The sequence below is a fragment of the Siphateles boraxobius genome, unplaced genomic scaffold, assembly GCF_051911475.1.
Source record: "Siphateles boraxobius isolate OS27281-9 unplaced genomic scaffold, OSU_SipBor_1 66, whole genome shotgun sequence".
In the NCBI taxonomy this organism is placed as follows: Eukaryota; Metazoa; Chordata; class Actinopteri; order Cypriniformes; family Leuciscidae; genus Siphateles; species Siphateles boraxobius.
This window is the reverse complement of record NW_027509193.1, coordinates 16,017,122-16,044,491: the sequence shown is the minus strand read 5'-3', so window position 1 is coordinate 16,044,491 and position 27,370 is coordinate 16,017,122. Positions and strand designations below refer to the sequence as shown.

The 27,370-nt window shown below is 38.0% G+C and overlaps 2 protein-coding genes across 8 annotated transcripts in view; one reads left to right on the top strand and one right to left on the bottom strand.

The window, feature by feature from the left end:
- The window catches only part of usp7 (ubiquitin specific peptidase 7 (herpes virus-associated)), a 36,059-nt gene extending 18,590 nt beyond the window's left edge, over nt 1-17,469 (bottom strand). Inside the window, exons 1-13 of one of the 7 annotated variants that reach the window (XM_077212540.1) lie at nt 17,218-17,469; nt 13,091-13,195; nt 12,757-12,955; nt 12,420-12,558; nt 12,232-12,320; nt 12,047-12,155; nt 8,431-8,561; nt 7,138-7,192; nt 6,919-6,999; nt 6,743-6,833; nt 6,419-6,501; nt 4,198-4,307; nt 2,491-2,647 (exon numbers count right to left, since the gene is read on the bottom strand). In XM_077212540.1, the coding sequence (XP_077068655.1) occupies nt 2,491-2,647; nt 4,198-4,307; nt 6,419-6,501; nt 6,743-6,833; nt 6,919-6,999; nt 7,138-7,192; nt 8,431-8,561; nt 12,047-12,155; nt 12,232-12,320; nt 12,420-12,558; nt 12,757-12,955; nt 13,091-13,133 (1,287 nt within the window). In that variant the 5' untranslated portion in view covers nt 13,134-13,195; nt 17,218-17,469. Of the gene's footprint in view, nt 1-2,469; nt 2,648-4,197; nt 4,308-6,418; nt 6,502-6,742; nt 6,834-6,918; nt 7,000-7,137; nt 7,193-8,430; nt 8,562-12,046; nt 12,156-12,231; nt 12,321-12,419; nt 12,559-12,756; nt 12,956-13,090; nt 13,196-15,175; nt 15,326-15,808; nt 15,958-16,373 lie in introns of those variants that run through there. The other 6 variants (XM_077212539.1, XM_077212534.1, XM_077212535.1 and 3 more) reach the window with 6 other exon arrangements.
- A 2,687-nt stretch (nt 17,470-20,156) lies between these two features.
- Nucleotides 20,157-27,129, top strand: hapstr1a (HUWE1 associated protein modifying stress responses a). The gene is made up of 4 exons (XM_077212616.1): nt 20,157-20,669; nt 23,181-23,261; nt 23,359-23,634; nt 24,883-27,129. The coding sequence occupies exons 1-4, from the start codon at nt 20,474-20,476 to the stop codon at nt 25,125-25,127; spliced, it is 798 nt and encodes a 265-aa protein (XP_077068731.1). The 5' UTR covers nt 20,157-20,473; the 3' UTR covers nt 25,128-27,129.
- The last annotated feature ends 241 nt before the right edge of the window (nt 27,130-27,370 follow it).

The following is a 27,370-nucleotide window of genomic DNA, read 5'->3' as shown; positions in this document are numbered from 1 at the left end:
ATCCTTAAAGCTACAAGCGTTCTTTAGTCAAGAGCAGTTAGTCATTTTCTCCGTTCCCTTTGTTCTTTGGTTAACTTTACTGACAGAGAGAATTAGTGCCTGCTGTCACTAAGATCTGCCACTGCTGACATGATCTCACATCTCATTTTCTCGTTTACTTTCATTTAAGATTTTATTTAACTCATTTAAGACTGTTCTTGTGAGGATACTCGACAAAACTGACATTTTGGCATAAATTAGTGCTTTTGTTCGGTCAAGCACGAAAGAGAACTCGATACTGGCGCGCGCGCTGTCTGTGCAATACTGGCGCATGACTTTCTGTGCGTCGTGTGTGTCAGGAGGACATTCACTGATAGCGCGTTCTCTTTTGTCGTCGTGCATGAATGGTTTAAAGCATTTGTGTGAATAAGAGCGTGATCATATATCCCTAGCTAAAGGATGACAGAACGGATTCTGCGTTTGCTTTAAATATTTTAACACGTTAAAGCTGAACAACAATGAATGTCATGTGTTAACAGCACTAATGTTGCTTGACATACATTACTGACAGAAAATGCTACGGTTTAAAGTGGACTCGTTTTCATGGTAGGCCTACACAGAATTTTTTTTTAGTAAGCTACACAGAATGTTCTACAATAAATATTTAGCTAACAGTTTGAAGTTACCTTCAAACAGCAAAAGCTGCGATAACACTGGTCACGTGACACGCGAGAGAAAAGCAGTCTGCAGATCAAGCATCAACTTGGCACACTACGCATATACTGTAGGTCTGGCATAGGCCTACTGGAAAGAACAGTTTATTTTTAATGTATGTGATATTGTGTTATTTATTCTCTCTCCAACAATTCTGGATCGATTCAGAGAATTTCAGAATCGAGTCTGAGCTTAGTCTTTAAACACAGATGCGTGACGCTGTGCGTGCTTTAGAAACAACCGTATTCTGCTTGCTTCTAATATCTCTCTCTCTCTCTCTCACACACACACGACACTGCTCGAACCTTCCGAAAAATAATCTTTCATAAAGTTCGGGGTTTAAGCGAATTACAAGAACAGTCGTGGGCTTCATTGCACAGGTTTTGCCGCTTTGATGTTACTCTTCCAGTGCGCGGTCTTGGCCGCTGGAATTTTCCTTACAAATGTCTTTTGGAATGCAGTTGGCTTATATATTCAAAATATAAAAATCACTTGGCTTATATATTCAAAATATAAAAATCACTGAGAAAGCTGCTTTCATTTTAAAATAATTACGCGCGCTTTCTGAAGAGCGCTCGTGCATGTGAGCGACACATTGGTTAAATGTACTTGCATCTCAAAATGCTTTTATGACGCGATATTAATGTAAACGCGGTCAGTTATATCTTAACCCAACAAGACAAACCACATTTATAATTTCAAAAGAGATATGTGCATTAGTGTGAATGTAGCTTATCGTATCTAAACTGAGGGGGGAAATCACTCCAGCTCTTGAATGGAAAACGTTCAGACAGCCTACTTTTAAATACTGAAAGCACTCTTTGTTTATTGCTTGTAATGTTTTTTTTTCGGGTCCCTCTTTATTTACTAGCTCTTATATTTTGAAGCTATGTTAGTTTATAGCCTATTTACAATTCTTAACATGTAATTGGTTTAATTAAATGCGTTTGTATATCTATATAGATATATATTTTTTTAAAGTATGTATATTTACACATGTAATTAAATACATATTTTAAGTGTTATTAAGATTAATTAATAAGAAAAAAAGTAGATCAGATCATGAGCTGCCTAAAGATTCCCATCCCTACTGTACAATGATTTATTGCTTGTCTTTGTCGACTAATACAGAAGGGAAAGAACTTAAAAAGTAATCGCATATTAAATCGCAATATTGGTAAAAAAAAAAAAACGCAATTAGATTATTTTCCATAATCGTTCAGCCCTAATCTCAATCACACCGTGTTGCCAGGACCCACCCTGCTCTGCTTCTGATAGGCTTGTAACATTAGTTGGAGCTGCGTTCCTCTCATATGATTGGTAGGTGAAATCAATAGACTCGAAAATATGCTTCCCAATTATTTAAATTTTTTTCCCCTAACGGCTGCACACCGAAGATCCGGCACGGTGCGGGAATACTTTAAGCCCTGTTAATATCAAGCAAAAAACAAACTTATTGTCCCCAAATTTTTAAACAGTAATTTATAAAATAAGCAACAACAGTGTAAAAAAACTAACAAAGGCTAATCAAGCAAAAAACAAACTTATTGTCCCCAAATATTTAAACAGTCATTTATAAAATAAGCAACAACAGTGTGAAAACTAACAAAGGCTATTTGAAGCAAAATTCAGTCTCAGTCTGGAGCCCTCCAATGCTTTTAAGTTTTACTTTACTAAAATTAACAAAACATTTCATGCAACCACAAACCACCCAAAAAGCCCACCCATTAACAAACATCAGAAAAGATAGGGACCCCTGAAAGTAAAGGTTCTCACTATTGGTGCGGTGACACTCACTTTGCCGTCTCCTTTAGGATTAAGGTAGACGACGTAGTGGCCCCCGTGGTTGTCTCCGCTGTGCACCAACACGGCGTGGAGAATGTAGTTGGCCGGATCTTTCACGTCTGGCTTCTGCAGAAACTCATCCAGAGGTAACTGCTCTGGGAATTCAAACCTGCAAGGCAAAACATCAAGCTCAGCCTCCATTTCTCTAGCATCATCGCAGAGAGGGTGAACAAGACCTTGTGCTAGACAATCTTAAAGTGCAGCCTCCAGTCCATATCCAAGTTAGTGCTCAAAAACAACAACATTTAGATGAGTCACTCTTACAAGGTTATTTTAAGTGTAATCTCCCTCTCCACAGGACAAGCATTTATTCTATCCTGACGCTAAATTCACCATTACATCACAGAAATAATTTCAGAAGTTTAATGAGTATCAGTTTTAGGGCTGCACGATATTGGGAAAAAATTACATTGCGATATTTTATTTTTCTGCGATATATATTGCGATATGAAAACAATTTCACCCAATGACTTAAATAGCTTTCTTTGGAAAGAATGAATCATCTGAATGACTGGGGTGATTTTGTAAAGGAGTAAATCTGCATAGATTCTATTAACTAATGTAGTTAACTAGAGTTTAATAAATGGAACCTTATTGTAAAGTGTTTCCGATTTGTTGTATCTCGTTAGTTCAGTGTTGGACAGATAAGTTGTTTTAAGCATTCATTAAAGTGAATCGGTTCAAATGAATCATTAGTTCGCGAATTGGAGGTGTCATTAACGGACCACGGCACACGTTGTGTGATTATCCCGGCAGTTAGGACATCGCACAAGATTGGTCTCAACACAGAAAACATTTCATCACTGGATAGATTTTTTTTGTTTTGTTTATTGAAAGTGTGGTTTATCTGAATGTGTGGAACGCTTTTCAGAGAATATTTTTTTTAGCACAATTCACAACCAGCGGTAGTTCAGGAAAAAAATATATCCGAATGCTTCACCTGAAACTTCGGTCTTCCGACCTTTTACCATTGTGTATTCTCAAAGATATTCAGTCAACTCAATTCATTAATATGCGCGAGGGAGGGTGAGAGAGCAAGACAGTTTGAAAACGGTGAGAGTGCGCGCGCGACCGGGGCTCTCTCTCTCTGCTCGTTCTCTCAGTTTTGCGCAGCAGTCAGTCATCTATCACTCACCGGTCAAATAAGGCTTTGGCGGGACAAAAATACGCTTTGGCGGTCGCCAAAAATTGTTCAATGGAGGAAGGGCATTCTGACTTTATTTTGAATTCTCGTGTTCGTTCAAGCTCAGAAATAAGAGAAAGACCACTGATCTGCCCGGCTCACAGAAAACAACGCGCAAGTTCCAGTCTTCTTACGCTTGATGTTTAAACTGACAGGACTTAAAAACACATGCAAATGATAAACTTTCACTATATGATGGTTAAACTTTGCAATTAATCCGGAGCTGCTGGCCCGTACAGATCATGAATCACGGATCAACTACTGTACGACTTAGGCCTACATCGCAACATCCTGCGATGTGACTATCGTGGATGCGCACATCGCGATATCGATGCTAAAACGACACATCGTGCAGCCCTAATCAGTTTCACTTGTTCGGTCACAAACTCTTCATTCATTATGACACGTTTAATGTCAAAACGGCAGATCTAAAGAACAGAACATTACATCTACAACACATAAAAAAAAGTTGTTACCTGTCGTTTATCTTAATATTTTGGTCAGTCTGAGGATCGTACATGAACCTCATGAGCTGTAGGTGCAGGATAGGAGGGAAGGTCAGGAATTTTACACCCTTCTCTGCCTCCTAGAAGACAAATGAACCACAAACAGCACTCCAGTTGAATAAGTGAAAAAATTAAAATCAGTATCATCCACAACAAGCGGTATACTAGAGTCAAGGTAGTTACATCACCAAAACTTCAGCTAAATTTAACAGAAAAATTAGGTGCGTTGTCCATTGTAAATGGTGTAGCGATGCTTGAAGCCCAGCTTACCCAGGTTAGTTTAAAACCAAGTAGCTTTATATTGGTAAACACTATGAAATGCGATATCTTGTGCGTGAACTGGAGCTCGTCTCAAATGAACCGAAACTCCGCGTATAGGCTAGGCCTACTTGCCTCACAGACATGATAAATAAATAGAAAGCTTAAAATGTATTTAAACAAAATTCAAAACGAAATAATAAAAATTTAGGTTACAGTATAGTCTGGTATGGTCAGGTTTGCCGATGTGCGTTATAGGCTATTAAGTTATTTATTTTTATCCCTGTGCGCCGATCGGAGACGGAGTTCACTGCTGATATTCTGGGGATACAACATAGCCAATAGACTATACTAGGGACTTTAGCCTTTAAATATCTTTGCTGCATTGGATCAGTCTCCTTTCTACAGCCAAGAACTTTCTAGCCTGGCTGCAGCAGCGCCTCGCATCGCCCATGGACCTTAAAGGGTTAGTTCACCCAAAAATGAAAATTAAGTCATTAATTACTCACCCCCATGCTGTACCAACCCCGTAAGACCTTCGTTCATCTTCGGAACACAAATGAAGATATTTTTGATTAAATCTGAGAGGTGGATCACTGCTACATAGGCTGCCAGAGGGAATGAAACTTGATGGCCCAGAAAGTCATTAAAGAACATGTTTAAATATTCCATGTGCCTACAGTGGCTCAACTATAAGTTTATCAAGCGACGAGAATACTTTTTTTCCGGAAAAAAAAACATAAATAACGACTTTATTCGACTACTCCTTTTCTTCCTTGTGGGCCTGAGACGAGAGTTCAAGAGATTTCCACGACGCATGCGCGAGAACTGAACAAGAAGTATTAGAAGAAGAACGTCCTCTTCTCAGTTCTCGCGCATGCGTCGTGGAAATCTCTTGAACTCTCGTCTCAGGCCCGCAAGGAAGAAAAGGAATAGTCGAATAAAGTCGTTATTTATGGGGTTTTTTTCGGGAAAAAAGTAGTCTCGTCGCTTGATAAACTTATAGTTGAGCCACTGTAGGCACATGGAATATTTAAACATGTTCTTTAATGACTTTCTGGGCCGTCAAGTTTCATTCCCTCTGGCAGCCTATGTAGCAGTGATCCACCTCTCAGATTTAATCAAAAATATCTTCATTTGTGTTCCGAAGATGAACGAAGGTCTTACGGGGTTGGTACAGCATGGGGGTGAGTAATTAATGACTTAATTTTCATTTTTGGGTGAACTAACCCTTTAAAACAGTCAGTGCTGCGGATGCGGTTTCGAAAATTGATCAAAAAACGAACGTTGGTGCGGACAGATGATGAGTTGTGTGATGCGGTTGCGGATGAAATAATAATAGCCCATCCGCGTATCTCTAATACAAATGGAATGTTATTATGTGTCATGGAACATTGTGCTTCCCAACTCGTGAAAGATCGAATTTGCTCCATCTTTTGATGATAAGCTTTGTTTAGAAAACCTTGAATCCATGTAAGACACAATATCATTTGTCTTAAGACACATAATTCATGTCATTAGAATCAATTAATCCATGTTATTAGGCACAACGTGCACACATGTGCAGGCCAATGTTTTTTTTTTTGCTTTTTTTTGCGGTGATGACACTGAGGAGCTCAGACCCGCGGTTGGAGTCACGTGACCGCGGTATTGCGGTAACCGTCCCAGCCCTATTTGTAGCACAACTAGTTACCATTTACGGAACTGTTATTTTTCCTAGTTATTTACCTATAGCAGCATATTTAAACACTGGTTTGTAGCCCAAATAGTTACCATTCACTGCACTGTTATTTTTCCTATAGCAGCTAAGCAATCGCAAGCTTCGCATATTCAAAGAAAATAGAAGACTATATTTTACCGTACAAAGGTAAATGTGACTGCACTTTTAGGTTTGGTTAGCTTGAATGGGCGATGAAGTACGCAAACCCCTCACCTGTAGACCATGCTCCCCAGCATCATATTTGTTATCCCCGTCCAGCTGTTCCACAGCCACATAGTCCTTGAATGACTCAAAGACTGCAGGGCAGAAAAGACGCATTAGTAACACACCTCTAAATCTCAGACTGTGAGTAGTCCTACAACATTATTTTTCTTGAAATGGACAATTTTGTCAGATCAAATATCCATCATGGAACTCAGTTGCAAGATGTCGGAAAATTCATGTATTTACAGACCACATAACAAGAAAGGCTTTCCTTGAACAGAAAAGCATAGAACAGAACAGCAAAGACGGAATATCAGAGAAAGCCACACTTACTGTTTTTCTTTCCTTTTATGCTGAGCTGGATGTCATAGTAATCCTCTATTCTTTCTGACCGATAGTCCACATGCTTACACTGGATGTAGGACTGAAATGGAGAAAACACCCAAATGTGGTAAGGCTGAATCAATGAATCAGATGTAGAGCGAAACCAGAGAGTCCGTGTGACTTACCACCATCTTCCCTCGGAAGAGCTTTGGGATAGTACCCTCCACGCATGTTCCTTTCATCTTGTTCTCTACATTGTCCAACAACTATAATTGGCACAATCACAAAACAGTTGGACCGAAATCATGCTCATTCAATCTGACATGACTAATCCTTCATTTGATCAACAAGTTCAAGTTAAAAGAGAAGGATCCAAAAGGATCCATGGAGATAGGGCTACTCACCACTCTGCACAGTTCCTGTACATCATGCTGCATGAAACTGTCTAAAGTCTCCCATCTGAGGAAATGGAAAATTTTTAAATATAAACAAACGTATGGGGGAAAAAAAGGGGATTCGAATAAAAGTACAGCTGACTATGAATAGAGCTTTTCTACTTCTACAATAGTACTGCTAACCAAAAACATTTAAGTCACAAGGTGGGTTACACCAATAAGGATTAAGTTTTAAATCTAGATTAAATCAAATGTTTATCAAATAATTCAGTTGCACCAAAGTTTAAACCTTGTTTAAAAATAAGCAGGATTACATTTACACCACATTCTGATCCTGGATTTAATTTATATTTAAGATAGATAATACTGTTTAATACTGTTGCTCCATAAATTTAAACTCAGATTTAAATCTCAAATAGGGATTAACTTTAAATTTAAAGGTGAGGAGGTTTAAATAAAATAAAGTGCAAGTACAATTACAATATGTGGCTGATTGAACAAAGACAGAAACAGGTGTTTATAACAAATACAAAGTTAAAGTGCATTGAGCTGGCAGAGTGTGATGGCCGTGGCGGCCAGTAAGCTTAGGTCTGCTATAAAATCCGGGGTGCAGATCCATCACTCATCTATGTGCTTCTTTTCAAGAAAAGAGAGGAATATATTTAGCAGTGGTGGTGATGAGGTGAGCAACAGTGATCGCTGCTGCACTTCTCATTTCTCAGGGCTGCTGGGCACCGTTCAAACGGTCAGGTCGGCATTGTCAAGAGCGGAGATGGTCAATCATGCCAGTTGCTTTTTTCTTATCTCAGTTGTTTTGTCATACGTAATGCTGCCATATTACTCCATTAATTGATACTATAAATATATTTCCAAGCTTATAAAATCTGCACGCGCTGCCTTAATATTTTCATTGCCTGCTTGAGCAGTAATGGTCTCTCTACGCATCAGTTTATAAATAAAGCGGACATTTTACAAGTTTACTTCCTTTATCAACAAGAGCTACTCATTTCATCATAGCAGAGAAAATTAATCATAAATGGAGGTTTTTAAACCACATCCCTGATTTGGTAATTTGTGTTCAATATTATGATTTAAAATAAAACTCAGATAAACCAATTCTTGATTAGCTCTAAAATTGGCTTAATTTAATCCTTATTGTTGCAACCTACCTTTTAAATCTAAGATCTGCCGACACAATTGTACCTTTTCTACTTAATGTCTTAATGTCAACAGGCAGACATATCATGTGTCAGTGTCTGATTCACAGTGCTTGTAAACTTGGACATTCAAAATAAAACTCACCCAAAGGACTTAGTCAGCTTCTTTGTCCCAACAGGTTTATCGCTGTGCTGGAGCTCATAGAACACCCTCTGCAGGGCGAGGGGAACGCTTTTAGAGGAATCATCTCCCTCAGTGGGCATCATATAAACCGCCTAAAAAGCAAATACAAAGCAGGTTCTCTGACATATGCAAAGCATCAACCTGGGCTTTACTTTTGAAAACATTTAAATTAACAATATGCTACTAAAAAAAATAAAAAAATAATAACAAAAATGGTAAAATAAAAAATAAAAAAACTCTTCCACTGAACCAGAGCTTACATAATCAATCTGAAAAATAGACAACCGCCACATTAGTAGGGCTGGGCGGTAAATCGAGTCCGTAAGTTATATTGATATATTTTTTTGAAACAATATGGAATGAGGCAATACAGTTTATATCGATACAGTAATTTGATATGAGCACATCTGAAAAATAGCGGAGGACGCAGTGTGAGCTGCTGAAGTGAAAGGATAATTTGTCCTAAACATGACAAGTTTATATTAAGGGCTTCAAAATAAGATATAGTTAACAAGTTTAAAGCAGCTTGCCCTGACAGATGCTCTGACAGATACTGTTGCTGACTGACAGATAAATACTTGCGCTGTTTAATGCATTTGAGACGTGGTGCTTTCCTCAGTGCTTAACTTACATTCACTGGTATATTCTCCATCTGTAAATGTTAGAAAGTCAAACAAATATGTCCATTTCACTGTCAGGAGAGGTCGAGCTTCTGCAAGTGAATCTCCGCTAAAATTCAAGCTTCCGTTAATGAGCGCCGCCGCGCGCATGCGCGCCAAACAGACAGAGCACCATAGAATAGTAGCTCAATAATTCTGACTAAAATATACATATTGCTAAAATATTTGTTTTTGGAGACAATAAATGTGGAATTTTAAACCTACAAGAATATTTTTATGAAAGTGCCCATTATAATGGGGTAATCAAAATCAGGCTAATATAATTACTTTGTGCTTTTGTTTTTATTTTAATTTTAAGTTCAGCCTTTAGTCAATTTAAAAACAAAAGCATTATTTTTGTTATTAGATTGTAATGTTACAATGTTAGAATGTAATGTGATTTTAACCACCTTTTTGAACATAATATATTGCATAGCCTACATTACATTCAAAATATTTGTTTCCATATCCTTCAAGATCAACATTGATTGTAGGATATCATTGGGCAGGATGTAAAAAAGAAAATCTGTATTCATTTTAAAAAAAAGTTATCCAAATAGAAAAATATAGAAAGTACAAAGATATATATCGTATATCGCCATTTAACCAAAAAATACCGAGGTATGATTTTTTGGCCATATCGCCCAGCCCTACGCCACAAATGTAATGCAGTGTTTCCCATACATTAACTAGACTGTGTCGATAATTTGTCCTGCCACGGTTTCAAAATGAACCTGAAATATAATGCCCGGAAAATATGAATATATATGAACAGGAAATATAACGTCTCTTAATACCCCCGTAGCAGACGAATAACTGCTCTGGCAAAGTGAAAAGAGCTAGATCTGTCCACATAAGCATGCAGCGAATGAATGGGGCACAGCAGGCGTTCACTGGATTCGCATAGTCATCAACCAGGTGTTGATAGCCCGCGAGAGCGCACACATTGCACACATTTGATACTTCAATATGTAACAAAGGTTACATATTTTTGATGGTTCAAATGTACGCTCTACATGTTTGACCATTTATGAACTATCATTTGACCATTTATGAACTATCATTTACTATGTTTTTTATGTGACAAATGTACCCTATTCATCACCATTCATACCTATGCAACGAATAAACAAATTGCTACTAGAGCACTACTTTGTTCACAACAAGAGAACAAATTTCTTCATTCATCTAGTCATTTAATTTTTCTTTAAATTTAAATGTAAAAAATTATCTTCCGGGGGGCATGCCCGTGGTCCCCACTACAGAGACCAATGTACACCCACCACCAGGGCTCAACATAAAAAAAATCCCCACTGGCCCCCAGGGCCAGTAGATCAGAGTTTTACTGGCCCCTTCTATATTTCTACTAATTATTTTACCCCATTATAATGGTCACTTTCATAAAAATATACTTGTAGGTTCAAAATTCCACATATGGCACATTTATTGTCTCCAACAACAAGTATTTTAGCAACATCTACAGTATATTTTAGTCAGAATTATTACGCTACTATTCTATCGTGATCGTCTGTTTGGCGCGCATGCGCGCGGCGGCGCTCATTAACGGAAGCTTGAATTTTAGCGGAGATTCACTTGCAGAAGCTCGACCTCTCCTGACAGTGAAATGGACATATTTGTTTGACTTTCTAACATTTACAGATGGAGAATATACCAGTGAATGTAAGTTAAGCACTGAGGAAAGCACCACGCCTCAAACGCATTAAACAGCGCAAGTATTTATCTGTCAGTCAGCAACAGTATCTGTCAGAGCATCTGCAGGGCAAGCTCCTTTAAACTTGTTAACTATATCTTACCAGTTATTTTGAAGCGCTTAATACTAGCTTGTGTCATGTTTAGGACAATTGTACTATGTTCTTTCACTGCAGGAGCTCACACTGCGTACTCCGCTATATTTCAGATGTGCTCGTATCAATATCAAATATAAAACTACTGTATCGATATAAACGGTATTGCCTCATTCCATATTGTTTAAAAAAAAATCTATATATTGAACAAACTCGATATACTGCCCAGCCCTACAAGGAATGTCCTCTTTCTCGTATCAGCCTCGTAGTTCTTTGACATTTGAACACGTTATAAATAACCTGAAGTAACATTGACACTCTTCGCGTTACTGTGTATGACGTTTGCTGTTTGTTTTGCTGATGGCCAGTCACTGGCCCGCGCTATCAACTAGCCCGACATACTCTTTTACTGGCCCCGGGCCATTGCTTATGTCGAGTCCTGCTCACCACAGTCTAACAAAATTCTGTGGAAAACACTTAAGTATATACTTGTAATAAAAAACATTTAAAAAAAAGATCTTACCCACCCCAAACTTCTGAATGGTAGTGTATAAAATTGACCACGCTTCTTGTCAATTTACATGATCTAATTCAGATTTTTTTTTTTGCCTGTTAATAACAGAGCTTGCTGTAAAAAAAATTTGCTCTGCCAGCAAAGGGACACACTGATACTGGCTCTGATATTGGCTCAAGCAATATTTTCTCTTATTGCTTGACATTTTCTTTCCAATATAAAGTGAATCCCCATCTGGTGAGATGTATGACTCTAATAAGAACCAAACATTACCAATAAGACTCAAAATATGGCCCCACTTGGCAGCACCTGAAAGCAGACTGCATCATCTCTCATCACGTAAACATAATGCATCTACTTCAGTTAGGTGAGGGATGCAGTAGAAAAATAGACTGTATTCCACTGGAGCTTATAGCAGGCAATGGAAAATCAATTTGCAAAGTAGGAATACTGTTTTTAATAGTCATTTAACTCATGCACATCCCAAGCAAACATCTAATTATGTGGTACATACTGCATTCTGTAAGAATATCGCAAAAAAAAAAAAAAAAACAAGATTAACAAAACCTGATTGTGATAATGAAAGGCAGATGTCTCACCCGCCGAAGCTGGTTTGTGAAGAAGAGTGTCTGTAGTAAGCTGTTCATGTAACATGTGGCTCCTTGATTCTTCAACCCCACGTAACCAGTGTGTTTCTTTGAATCCCAGCTGTGAGTAAAACAGTGACATCAGCTTTCGTCGTAAAAGCTTGTCAACATTGAAAACGTCACGAGAAATGACTTACGCCACACCGTGAGGTGCATCGGCTTGAACGTAGACCTCAAAAGTGACCTTATCATCCTCCACAAAGCCCCGCTCAGGATCAGTCACATCCTAAAATCAAAACATCACTTTAACATCAGCTATTTAACTCTGCTCCTCTCTGACAACACCAGCTCAGAGACGCTAATAAAAGAAAACCCATTTACTTACACTCCATGACATGAAGTTGGAAAAGCCCCAGTCATTTTCCTTGTGGAAGAACAGGTGACTAATGCGGCGGCTAAAGGATTTCTCATCATCCTTGTAGTTGATTATTTTGAGCATGGCTTGAGCATGGCATGACCAGGACCTTCATAAGAGGAGGAATTGGTTAATTAAATTAGGCTCGCTTAAAAAACTAAAATAAGTTGCTTAAAGTAACGGAGAAATATTCCCAAATAAATAAAGAAACTTTTTTTTAAAAGGCTAAATATATTAACTTTACATTATACAATTTTACATAGATTTCACTGATGTCCTTGAATTAATGGACTTATTGATTGCTTACGTAGAGTCAGACTCAGCATTGCACTGAAGGAAGAATCCAACACTCTTCTGGTGAGGTCTGTCTGGGTAAAACCGGGGCATCACCATGATCTTCCAGGGCAGATTTCTCACGAAGCAGGGTGGGCTGAGCACAGACTCACTCAGCCTGCTAAAGCGCTCCACCACAAAGCGGAAAGTTGCTTCAGAGCGCCAGCTTGTGTCTGTTATGATATGTAGTAATAAATAGTTAGAGCTGCAGATTCACTTGCATTTATAACCTTGAGATATTAAAAAGTCATATTTAAAAAATGCAAAGTGTTGTAATGCATGGTGCTGAGCTTCATTATATTCCTTACCATCCTCCATGTCCTCCTCTGTGTTGTTGTGTCCATCAGCCATAGCCACGTTCCCATTGATGACTGGATTTTGGGGAATTCTTGGAGGATCATCTGGGTCCCCAGCTGAAAGAAAAAGACAAAACGGACATTCCCTTGTCAACTGTAATGCTAATGTAAAAAGCACCAGGGCCTTACGATTTATTGCAAGCTCACTTTTATTATGAGGATTATTATGATTACAAATGCATCCAAAAAATTGATTACTAAGAATTTAGCATGTGTAGCTAGCTCTATACAACAAACTGCTTAATATAATGTGTTCTATTTTTTTTTACTCTGAAAAAAAAAGCATTTAAAGCTACAATTAACCACTGAAAACTGCCAGTGACAAAGCTAAATTTGCATCTGTAAACATTGAAGACTCTAAAACACTAACTGGAGACATTTTTTTTTCAACGATTGAAATTGTATTTGTAACATTTTAAGGTAGCCAATAAGATGTGTATAGATAGTCCATTCAAGTAATGTTGGAAAGATCATACATTTACAAGGTGAAAGCATAGGAACGCCACCACAATGTTGTAATTACAAGTGGGAGATCTGAGTTTTTGAGTAGGATACAATGGCTGTAAGTGTTTGATTTGTAAAAATGAAAAAACAACAGTTTTGTATAATAACTACTTACATTCTTAAATTGAATTAAAACTAAGCAAACACACATCCAATGCGCATTCATCGTTTTGAAGTAGAGTTTAAAAAAAACACTTGCGGTATTTTTGTTTGTTAGATCAAAAGTGATTTGAGCACACCTGACAATGTAAAAATGACTTCCTAGGAGGACGTGTGCGGTCTTCACATGCTATCAGAATTAACATAAATACTAATTTCCTAATCAGAAATGAGACATGAATGGCCTCTCGTCTCAAGTCATTTACAAGAACTGAGAGATAATTTTGATACCCGATTTTCAGAGTTGGGCAAGCCATAAACTTCAAACATGGCAGAGGAGAGAACTATTGCTATAGTCACAGTTTTATTTGTTTTCCCCACATCATCTACATATCTAAATATCCAGTTGATGCACATATTGAATGGCATTTATTTTACCAATATTACAGAATTGTTAGCAAGCTGACTAGGCAGCATGATGAATGTACAATACATGAATGTTTATGGTTGTCAATGTATGAAATCCATTAGAAATTAACAAAATACATTCAATAGGCTACAATTTGGCTTTAAGATTTCCCAAAATTATAGGCTACACAAATTAACCTCGGTGTCCTCCACTAATCCTATTTTTCTGACAACTTGAATGCAACAAACTTGTAATTACGACTTTAAAATTCCGAATTAAAATTCTGATAACGCATGAAAGCTGCATAAATTTCACTCATTCAGGCCTCATTAAACAACAAAACGTCGTGAAGAGAACCTGTTTGTTTAGTCGTGCATGCTCTTGGTGCGACTAAAAACAGGCCAACCTGCATGCAATTTGCGCATTCTAAGGCCTTCGTGTGGTGTGATATGTTCATGTGTTGAAAGGTCTCAGTGCGGGTCTCTGGACAGCAGCATCAGAAACGCCCCCACACGTGCACTGCAGAACTTTGATGAAACGCAGCGCATGATTTAGCGTCTGAAATACAGAGGAGGAAATCACATCAATGTTCTAGGGCCTTTTAAGCGTATAACCGCGATCGCGAGTGGGCACGAGTCAAAAACAGACAAGCAAGCCGTAATCATTAAAAATGGCGAGCGGTCCCACAGCATGACTCGTTATACAATGAAGAAGCAGAAAATCCCCGCGCGCTGTCGGTGGCTCCCCACGCGCTGGCCTTGACGCACAGTCATTGCGACGTCGAAAACGCATCAAATCTAAATTTAAAGTTTACCGCATGGGTAATCCCCCCATATTATCAATAATAAGGGTCTCGCTGAGGAAAAATACGCTACATTAACGACTCGTTTCTGAGTCGATCCTCTCGTTTACCCCCTCCCCCTCCATACACATTTAGCTGAGCTGCTAATGTTTCACCTCCGCAAACAGCACATATTCCGGACAAACGGTGTCATCCGGAACCATATACTGAGCAAATAAATTACTTGGATCGCGGATCCTTTGGTGAGCCATCATGTGTCACGGGCCGCGCAGTCACCCAGATATAAACAAACACATACGCAAGCAGGCCTCTCGTGAGTCTGATCTGTGCAAAACACAGTCCACCATCTTGAAATAAAACTGCCATCCACTCCCCCTAATCGAGCTGCACACTTCATATGCGGCTCACATCCAAAGCCAATAATAATAATAACAACAACAGTAACATTAATAAGACACTGTAACAGCTGCTAAATGTAACTTAACCGATTAAATCAGATATCGCACAGAGAGCTCGTCATCTTCTATGTAACGTTAGTTCAGGAGCGAATTATAGTTCAAAATGGTGCTGTTGTCCAGCAATCATCCGGTGGTGTTGTTTGTTTGACTCCACTAGCACTGAACATGATAATTTGCTGACTATGGATGAAAGCCATTCATTGAACTGGTTTCAGAAATGTCTAAAGAAGCAGATGTTCAGAAAAGGCACTAAACTGCCCGATTAAATGGTGAACTAGTTAACGTTAGTGGGCGAATGCCCCGTTTAATGCTCTTGTCAAATCGCATCAACAAACGCTTCTCCGTTCTTTAAATCACAATTTATAGCACATAAGTTAAACAATATGTTATTGACTTACGTTTTTCCATTCTGCATGCGAATACGGTTTTGCTCATCTACATAACTAGCTTAACTGCGAGCATTAACCCCATAGTGCTTTAAAAAAGTTCCCCACAGGATCTACAGGTGTAGCCGAGGGGTTTACATAATCAGATGAAAATCTGACACAGTTTGTTAGATAGAAAGGCTTGAAGATGGGCTGCGCCACGTTAATGCAGGCAACACATGATAGCCAGACGCTAATAGAACAAAATCCACCTTGTAACGGTCACATTAAAGTATTGTTATTTAAAAACCAACCGTTATGGGGTTTCTAATAACGACGTAGCAATGCAATTTAACTCAGATTGTCAGGCAAATAAAAAATGATGGACTTTTTGCTGACTGGCTAAACTCCTCATGCAGCGAGGTAACTTAACGGTTAGCTGCTGGCTAACACGCTAAATTGGGGTCAAAACATGCGACAGAGTGGCTTGCTAATAAACACTTAACTCGTTAAATATGGGCTGAATGTGAAAATGATTGGCTGTGATGTTAAACTAAAGGCTGTGAGCGTTTTGTTTTTGCTTAAGGCCTTGACGTACCCTCCATCTCCATGTCCTCGGGCTCGCTGAGCTGCTGCTCACCGGCTTTCTGCTGCTGCTGCGTGTGATGGTGATTCATGTTGGCGGCTTTAAAAATAGGATGATGCTTGGGCTCTTTGTCTCCCTCGGGCCGGTCTGATGGCGGTTCCGCGGGCAGAGGCTGGTGGGGAGTCGGAGGACGCGGAGGTGGGGTAAACAGGTCGAGCCTTTGCGGCTGGGCCTGCACTAAGACGACCTCGGCCTTGTCTGCTGTCAGCGCCGGGGATGGAGGAAGGGAGGCCGGTGGGGGAGCAGGCAGAGAAACGCGGACGTATTTGCTCGCTATTCGCCCAATCTCGGCGCCTGGGTGAAGGGATGCTAACGGTAAGGTTAGTCGGAGGCCTCGGGCTTCTGCTTCACGAAGGCCCGATGAATGAAACCCCGGCTTTCCCCCGTAGAAGTGCGGGGCGAATGCAACTCACAACAACCTGCAGCTGGGGAAAACACAGATAGCCCAGCTGAAGCTAGCAAAGGTGATAAAACAAGAAACAGCGCAACTCATGGGCCTCCACAAGATTATTTTAAATACAACTTTCTCTGCAATATTTCCAGTCCGTGTGCTCCTCCGATTGTCCCTCTTCTGGGGGGGAACGAAGAAAAAACCTATCCATTCAAACCAGACTCTAATGTGAAATCGCACTAATTTAGAAGTTTAAACTCACTAAATTACTGCGTTTCGCCTCGCCGTTATTAGTTAAACTAACCTGAACACCCAACGCTCAATTGTACACTGAAGCTGCATCCCAAACGGCTATTCAAACGAGAAAAGACAATTTTGCCCGGTCACGGCCAGAGCCTCTCTCACCCGCTCCCGTGGTTTATGGTGTTCAGTTTGAGGTAAAACTCAAAATGGCGGTCGCGCTCCTCTCTGAAATGTCACATCCGCATGGAGATCCAAACAGTGGCGCACACCGCGAGCGACTTAAACACAAATGCTGCCTCACGCTAGACTTTATTGAAACTTTTCTATACATATATTTTTTGTTTATTAATATTTTGCTTTACTGACAGCAGCATCCCTATAGGTTATGTGGGTTGTATAAAATTACGGAAATGTGTAGACTGTCCATTTAAAAAAAAATCTTATTTAGCAAAAATCGCTCATTGATTCTTGAGAAGTGGGGCGAATATATCACACAACTTTATTATTATGTCTTGTCAAAAAACACTTGTCCTCAGACAATTACGCAATAATAGCATATAGATCTGTATTAAACGTATGAAAAACCAACATAGCCTAAATATGTAGCCCTATTTTAAAGAAAAGCAAAAAAAGTGTAATCAAATAAATTGCATTTTGTTTTTTATTACCACCTTACCTACTGCAGTTAAAAAAATATGAGTTTGTTTTTATTAATTTTAAGTAATTGTAAATAAATAGTTTGAGATCATTTTCCTTGGCTGCTGCATTTAATACATCTAATTTATGTAAAATACAGACAACACAGTAAAGATTCATTGTTTTGTGCATTTATTATGTAGCCCTTAAAATCATTTGGAAACCACAACAATTCATTTTTTTAAGTAAGTGTTGTTTTATTCTAATAAATATTTAAATAAATACATTATTATTGTGTCTGATAGTGTTGACCATAAGGGTGATCAATTTGATTTCCCTGGCATGACCATGTTGATGTTGATCATCATGTTGATATGTTCAGTCCATTTCCTGCTGACTGAGAAGGGTCTTCTACATTCATAGTCAACATAAAGTCAATGTGGGAGGTGTGAGGGGGGGTTCAGAGGTGGATTGCGCAAAAATATTGGCAAGGAGGACAAGCAGATGGGTCCTGCTGCATAGTCATTCATGTTTTGAAAACGTCACAGAATTAAACTCTTCTCAGCAACTAATCGGATATTCAACAAAAAATAAACGCTATGTATTTTGTAATGACTGTCATATGGTTAATAAATGAACATGATCAAGGTGTTTGTGTTCTGTTTAACATACTTTTATTCTCAGCAAATTCAAGTGCACAGTCTCGTCCTGATTCTTCGATTAACTTATGCTCAGTGAAGCTCCTTTTGCTTACAAGAGGAAATAATTACTTGATTTCACAATAAAAGCTCATAGTAATTGGGGTGACTGTGCATTATTACAATTGTTCCCTGGAGCCGTTCAGTGTCCTTGCATTCATTCTAATATATTTTCCACATCAGTGCAAATTGATTACAGAATTGACCGATGTTGCACCTGTGTGAGCAGAGCACATTAATTACGACAGTCTTTTTTTAAATAAACTATACATATATGAGCTTATCAGCTCAACATAAATACAAACAAAAGAGTGGAAATATGTGGAGTAGCTGAATTGAACTTGACAGATGTCTCCACATTGTATTGTTTAATATTTCATTGAACAACATTTGTAAACTATGGGTTATGCAATATAGGCTAGTGATTTGTTTACAGGAATTTGTACAATCCTTTAAAATATTTTCCAAAGTTTATAAACCAAATATGATGAAATAAATGTATTTTACTTCAACTTTCATTCTGTTTATGTGGACATTGTAATGCAAAGTAGGCTACTGTAATATAACAGTCATCAAACCTTTTTATGACTAAAAATACTTTTTTATGACTTTTTAGAACTATGACTAGTTTTAATTTACATTTATGCATTTGGCTTATCCAAAGCAACTTTGCATTCAAGGTGTACATTTTATAATTGTATGTTTCGTGGGAATCAAACCCATAACCTCAGTGTTAGCGCCATGAATGCTATTCAAATAAAGTAGCCATTTTGAATAGATTTTCATTTGATAGATTTTGAATAGATTTGGCACTTTCTTACAATTGATTTTAACATGCTTTTTACACTGAGAGCTTTTCATCTCCAAACTTTCTGCCTACAGGTCTGACGTGTTTAGCCAATGACACCCACTTGCTCAGAAATGTAATCAAAGCATATTTCTAAAATCATTGTTTGAGCAAAATTCTCACACCCAGCAAGCATATCTGAGCAGAATTAAATTTTTCAGCTAAACCCGCACTGTTAACTTTACCTACCAGAATCCATACGAGGGGTCAAATAAATTATTTGACATTTATCAAATCAATTTGGCCAATACTTTACAGACTGAAGGTGAAAGTGGTATGGTAACCCATACTTGGAATTTGACCTCTGCATTTAACCCATCCAAGTAAGTGCACACACATTAGGAGCAGAGTAGTGAGTAGTGAACACACACACTGCAAACGTGGATACACACACCCGGAGCAGCCTTGAGTGGCACCCAGGGAGCGATTGGGGGTTAGGTGCCTTGCTCAAGGACACCTCAGTCATATTCCTGCCGGTACTGGAATCGAACCAGCAACCTTTGGGTCACCAGTCCAACTCTGTTACCATTAGGCCATGACTGCCCCAAACCTTAATGTCTAACATTAATGTCTTTCACATAATCTAAAAGTATTAATAAACATAACTATACGTGTTTTAAGTTTTAATGTTAGCATGTAGCACGACATACAGTAGGCCTATATTAGGCGATAATCCTCAGTTTGATTCAGTGTGATACTTTTCAAGTGGTGCTCGCTGGCGCTGCAGAGCTAAATGACGTTTAGCTCCCCCTCTCTGAACCTAATGGGTGGAGCTCAACCTAATTCGATTTAGAGTTAGGGTATGGATGGACCTTCAAGCTCCACCCATTATATCCAGAGGGGGAGCTGGATGTTAAGATGCCTCCACCCATTGGTTCCTTTTACTGTCTATGATTCGTTCTCATGTTTTTTTTTAGAGCAGAGTTGAAACAGGCATGCGCAAAACAAGTGGGCGTGTTTTAAATATGATCCGCCTACATCGAGGAACTGCGCAGGGCAAAAGCGATCCTCTAACCGGGGGTAGACAGTGACTGTCCTGGGTAATTACATTTCGGCGTCACAAAAGACAAAACATTTCACTTCATTTCGTTTTAATTCAGGCCCGTAAATCCAGAAATAAGGATATTAACCGACACTGATCGGGTGTTGCGTGATTTCAAGAACTAGAATTAACCCACAAGAGCAAGAAATTACAAAAAAACGAGCAGAAGTTCACCGAAGTTTCTCAGTTTTCATCATGGAGGAGAAGAAGGAGGAGAGCGAAGCGGAGATCCACGAACACGGACCCGAACACTGGTTCTCCAAATGGGAGCGCCAATGCTTGGCAGAGGCCGAACGGGAAGAGCCGAACGAGGAGGCGGTGGACCAGAACCAGGAACAACTCTGGCATCTCTTTCAGAATTCCGCTACGGCGGTGGCGCAACTTTATAAAGGTCTGTGCTGGACAGAGAAAGAGACCCTATCAGCGGCCCACAGACTTCCAGCAGATCGACTAAAAAGACCTTCCGCGTCTAGAAAAATCTCGCAAACTTGCTGGTTTCGAACGAACCACACCTTTCGATCAAAAAACACACAACTTACCGGTATCATTTGGCCCCTAACGTCATCAAAAGCAGCGTTTTAGGCTTGTTTTTGAGCGTGTGGATGATAATTAGCTTTAGCCGCGCCGGTCTGGCTGTGTTTGACAGTTTGTTCGTTGTTATTATATTGGCCTTGCTATTGCTAACCGGCTAGCCCGAAAGCCGGCTAGTTCGTCCTTTAATATGAGATTTTTGTTACTTTTGGCTAAACTATCTGTATAGGAGTAACTACTTTTAATGCGTAACACATTAACGTTTTATGGTCTTATAAAATCACACAATTTGGCAAAACCCTGCCGGTTAGTGAGCTAGCTTGTGTCCTTTTGTGGCTGTTTAAAAACCTAGTGCACTTAACTAACGTTACCTACCTTTGTGCAACATAGGGACGTTATAACACACTTATGTTGCCGTTATATCCTTTCCAGGTTGGTGCTCACTAGAGTTAGACACACAGCCATAGTCTGGATTAATTTACACGAGGAGTATCTGAACTCGCTCTTAAAGGGATAGTTAGTTCACCCTAAAATGAAAAAAACTAATTATTTATTTGCTGTTATGTTGTTCCGAACCTTTATGAATTTCTTTTTTTATGTGAGACAAAAAGAAACGTTAGGTACTGACAGGAACTGTCACCATTCGCTTCCATCGTTCTTTCTTAATATGCTGAAGTGATAAGTGCATCTTTTATTTGGTATTTAAAAAACAATAATGCTATAGTATAAGCTCAAAATAAAATTGATATTTAGTGTAATTTTAGTTTGTGTGTGTGTGTATACATATATATATATTTATATATGTGTGTGTGTGTACACACACACACACACACACACACACACATATCTATCTATATATATATAAATAAATAATATTTTGATCAGGTTATAAACAATAATTTTATTATTTGTAAAAAAAAATGTTAGAATTTTTCCTTTTACCCCTAGAAAAAAAAACATTTTATGTGTTCATCTTTATGAAAAAAAATCATCTTTAATCCTTTAATGAATATTATTTCATCATTTACTAACACTCAGGTTTTTCAAAAAGTTTATGAATTTCTTTTGAACACAAAAGCAGATGTTAGACAGAATGTTAGGTACACCAGTCACAATTCATTTTCATTGGATCCTTTTCCATACAGTGGGAGTGAATGGTGACCCAGACTGTCAATCCCTAATATTCTTTTATCTATGTGAAGTATCCTTTTAATTGCAGCTTTTGCTTGTACAAATGTATAAAATGGAAAGTGTATTTTATTTTAGCAATAAACTAGCAATTGTTATGGTTTGGCACTTAAAGGGTTAGTTCACCCAAAAAATAAAATTATCCCATAATTTACTCGCCCTCAAGCCATTCTAGGTGTATATGACATTCTTCTTTGAGCCAAACACAATAGGAGTAATATTAAAAATGATCCTGCCTCTTCCCAGCTTTATAATGGGAGTGAATAGAGCCTGAGTTTTTGAAGCCCAAACAAGCCACATATGGCTCCAGGGGGTTAATAAAGGCCTTCTGAAGAGAAGCGATGTGTTTTTGTTAGAAAAATATCCATATTTATCACTTTATAAACTAGAACCACTAGTGTCCGTATGCGCGTCTAGTTCCGGCCAAATAGTGATCTCTGACCTGACGTATTGACGAACGCTGAAGCACAGGGTATAGAACACCACTGGTCACAAAAATTAGAGGTCCAAAATGAGAGTTTTTAAAGATAAATGTCAGAGAATCTTGAGTTTGTTGCCCAGCCCAATTTGTTTGAACCGCGAGAGGTGTCTACTCTCATCCTACTTCTACGTCATGTGTCGGGTCAGAGGTCACTGGGACTGTTAGCTGAGCCCAGTGATTATAGTTTATAAAGTTATGAATATGGATTTTTTATTACAAAAACGTTTTGCTTCAGAATGCCTTTATTAACCCCCTGGAGCCTTATGGATTACTTTATGATGGATGGATGCACTTTTTTGGGCTTCAAAAAACAAGGTACCATTCACTCCCATTATAAAGCTGGGAAGAGCTAGGATAATTTTTAATATAACTCCGACTGTGTTTGGCTGAAAGAAGAAAGTCATATATACACCTAGAATGTCTTGAGGGTGCGTAAATTATGGGATAATTAACATTTTTGGGTGAACTAACCCTTTATTGTCTCTCTATAAATAGCATGGACATAGTTTAATCCATTGCAAAACCAGATGAATTTGACATGCATTGTCTACACATTTAGAAAACCATGATTTTCCCAGTCTTATAGTGTAAAGGTTAACAATAGAAATCCTGTCTGAATACTTTTCTGGACCTAATTTATTTGAGTAATCTCTGTTGTCTTTAAGGTCACATGAGCGCCCCTGATTTATTCCTGTCTTGCAGATCGAGTCTGTCATCAGCAAGGACTGTCATTGTGGTCTCCGTTTCAGAACGCTGCAACAGCAGTGACTAATCTTTACAAAGGTATTAAAGATTTGAGTTTGCACATATCTAGTTTCCCACACTTTTGTTTGTTGTATACATTGCATAAATAATTAAATGAATGTAATCTGTTCAACAGAGAGTGTTGATGCACATAAGAGAAGCTTTGACTTAGGAATCCAGATTGGTCATCAGCGACGTAATAAAGATGTTTTGGCCTGGGTCAAAAAGCGAAGGAGAACTATACGAAGGGAAGATTTGATAAGTTTCCTTTGTGGTAAAGCGCCACCACCAAGGACTTCTAGAGCTGCCCCCAAACTGACTGTCCATTCTCCTAACAGACCACCTTCATCGGACTCCGTATCATCTGTAGAGACTGATTTACAGCCCTTCTGTGAGGCCATAGCACTACATGGTAAATATTACTGCCAGATCACAGTTAAGATGCAACTGACTGAAGCTGAACATAATTACCATATGACATGTCTCAACATTTAGTGACTGCACTTTGTAGAATACATATGGTTGTTATTGATATCTTTTTCTCCTCCCCACACACACACACACATATATATATATATATATATATATATATATACATACACACACACACACACACACACACACAGAACTGGTCAAAAGTTTGGAAACATTACTATTTTTAGTGTTTCTGAAAGAAGTCTCTTATGCTCATCAAGCCTGCAAAATACAGAAAAAACAGTAATATTGTTAAATATTATTACAATTTAAAATAATGGTTTTCTTCTTTAATATACTTAAAAATATAATTTATTTTTGTGATGCAAAGCTGAATCTTCATCTTCATCATCCATTACTCCAGTCTTCAGTGTCACATGATCCTTCAGAAATATCATTCTAATATGATGATTTATTATCAATGTTGAAAACAGTTGTACTGCTTTTTTTTTTGTAACCTGTGATAGTTTTTTTGAGGATTCTTTGATGAAAACAAAGTTAAAAAAGAACCGAATTTATTTAAAATAGTAATCCTTTGTAACAATATACACTAGCATTCAAAAGTTTGGGGTCAGTAATTTTTTTTCTTTTTTGAATGAAATTAATAGTTCAATTCAGCAAGGATGTGTTAAATTGATAAAAAGTGATAGTAAAAATATATTGTTAGAAAAGATTTCTATTTTGAATAAATGCTGTTCTTTTTAGAATACATATGAATAAAAATGTTTTATTCATCAATGAAAGATTGATGCCAGCATGTAAATGAGTATTTTATATATATTATTTATATATTTACATTCATGTTTTTGTCAAGTTGAGAAATCTTTGTTCAGGCCGTCAGACATTTAAACATTGAATTCTGTCAGACATGGTTCAAGTACAAGGTTTGAATGACTGTACGTTCCATAGTATTTTTAGAGTAAGATATCTGGTTGAAAGGAACTTAAGGTTTATTTTCCACAGCGTGTCACCTCTACAAACATTGCATCACAGTAATACACTATAATCATGAAGTTGCCTTCACATTACCTACAGTTGTTACCATCTTTTATTTAGAGGATTTGTAAAATAAAAGCCACAACATGTTTAAAATGTATCATTATTATGGGTAGCAAATATGGCATTGACATGTGGAAAACGTGCATGTGATGATGATGATAAATTAAATCTTATTTTTCTTTTCCAGGTCTAAGTGGAGCAATGGCCGGCATCAGTGTCCGCTCAAGCACTCCCGGCTCTCCGACTCACGTCAGCGGCAGCTCAAATGCAGGGCGCAGACGGAATGGACTGCACGATGTGGACTTAAACACTTTCATATCGGAGGAGATGGCCCTCCACCTTGGCAGCGCCGGCACTAGGAAGCGGACCTCGGTCCAGTGCGCCGACGTCATCACAGACTCCCCAACCCATAAACGCAACAGAATGCTCTGAGCTCAGTTCTTGTTCTGTATGCTTTGTGCTGCTTGAATAAAAGCCACTTAATCCTCAACATTTGCGTTCCCTCAAAAGGAAACAAGGAGCGCAGTACACTTGCATATTCATACTGTGGAGGCTAGTCCATATAACGCTCCATGCATGTTGACTCGTTTCTTTTTGCGCTTAGCACAAAATGATTCTCATCAGTTAAGTGACATCATCATGTTTTGAGTTGTATGATGCTGTCAGTATCCAGTTTATTGGAAACATATTAACTACAGGATTACAACATCTAATAGGCTATTTTTAATTCTCAGTACCTCCTAGTTGCGCTTCCTAGTAGTGCCAAGCTAACAACTTTTTTCTTTTTTCTTTTTTTTCCCTCGATAATAATGTCAGCATCATCTCATTTCCCATCAGTATATTTTCAGTTTTTCTTTGCACTCACCGAATGGCAGTTCTGTTGTGATCATTTTAGAATTGTGCAAGATTATTGGTCATAATTGAAACTGCTGCTGATTTAAATGTTTGTGTGAACTTAAAATAGTTGCAATAATGATATTGCACTAATGCATTCAGCCAGAACTGTTTTTTTTTTTAGGAACCACATAGACATTAAAAGAAATGCAAGGCAAGCGAGGCTTATGATAAAATGGTGCAATTGTTGACATTTTACATTTCAAGGCTGTTGTGATTTGGTTTAGGGGTTAGGTGAGTCTTTGTGCTATAAGAATGCCTGTCTCAGGAGAGGTATACTGAAGTAGAGAAAAACTGTGTCGTCTTGAAATTGAAGTGTCCTTTAAGTGCTTTTCAAATCCAGGCCAGAAGATTTGGAGAGCTGCACGTGTGCGGTCCCGCTCTGTACTGTTGTATAGAAGTCAAGCTGGATACTGACCCTCTTAGAAGTAGAAATATATTTCAAAATGAGTCCCTGGGCGATTAGAGTGTGTGCTCCTTTTCTCTCATATCACCCTTCATCTAACAGTATGAATTTTATTTCCCCCTTGTCTTTATTTCTTGATATAAGATGATTTATGTAGAATGACCAATTAGTTGATATGATCCTCATGTTGACACTTCTAGATTGAGTGTTTGGCATTTCAGAAAACGCTGGTGGTGGGGAATCATGATGTGGAGTGTATGTTGTCAAACCCCAATCAAACATTTAGTTACAAATGTTTCAGAGAATTTGCTTTTTGTTTCTGTAATATGAGTATTGGCTTATTGGTTATTGATTTCATGATTCATTTGACAAGCATCTAATGTTGATTGCTCTAAAAAAGTGATTATCATTGATTGAACTGACATGTAAGGCATTTCATTTATTTAAAGGTCAGAAAGTAAAGCTAACATTTTGTAAAGTCAAGTTGGAAAGTAAAATAGTCTAGATTATTTAGAACATCATAATGAAACCACAGTTGCCATTTAAAAAAACAACTTGCAAAAGTTGTAGGCTAAGTTATTAAAGTTACATTTGTATATTCACATCAAGTGTGTATGTTTTGTTTAATGAAAACAGAATGTGTCACACCCAAAATGAGCAGCAACTTTAATGATTAAAACAGTGATTCTTGTTTGTTCAGTAATTATGTTGATCTTTAAATATCTAATGTCATAGCACTAGAATTTGCACATGTATGTAATGCATATTTGTGAGTTTTGCTAAACTGGTCAGGTGAAAGCCAGAGGCACGAGTGATTGCAAAACCTTCCTGACAATCTAAACCTTTATCTGATGTAAACCTATCTATAACACATAGATGGAAAATATTTCAAATCACTGTGATTCTTGTGAGTTTTGTCATTGGCATGGGCTGTGTTTGTTGTGAAATGCTTCAATAACTGATGCTCAACTGCCCTCTTGTGGTAATTTATATTCTAACACAGAAAGTAAGTCAACATATAATAGTTCAGGGGTCTGTCAGTCTGAAACGAATTTTTGTGAACAAAATGAAAATATGCACTACACAAAAATACATTATTAAACGAACTTCAGCAATAGCTAAAGTTCAGCTAAATGTTTCATTGTCATATTTTACCATTTTAAATTATTTGAATTATAATAATACAATATTTGTCTGCTTCTTTATTTTAAAAAGTTTCTTTTAACTCCTTACCATGAACATTTTTGAAAATAATATCTTAATATCAACCACATTCCATTTGTACACAAATTGCTACAGAATGAAAGCTTAAACATTTGCATTTGTAAACTTTATAACTTTATAAACTGCATTTGCACAAAACCCCAATCCTCTG

Coding starts and splice junctions, on each gene's coding strand:
- hapstr1a (XM_077212616.1), top strand. CDS start 20,474: ATGGAGGAGAAGAAGGAGGAGAGCGAAGCGGAGATCCACGAACACGGA. Junction 20,670..23,180: donor GGTGGCGCAACTTTATAAAG/GTCTGTGCTGGA, acceptor CCTGTCTTGCAG/ATCGAGTCTGTCATCAGCAA. Junction 23,635..24,882: donor TGAGGCCATAGCACTACATG/GTAAATATTACT, acceptor TTTCTTTTCCAG/GTCTAAGTGGAGCAATGGCC.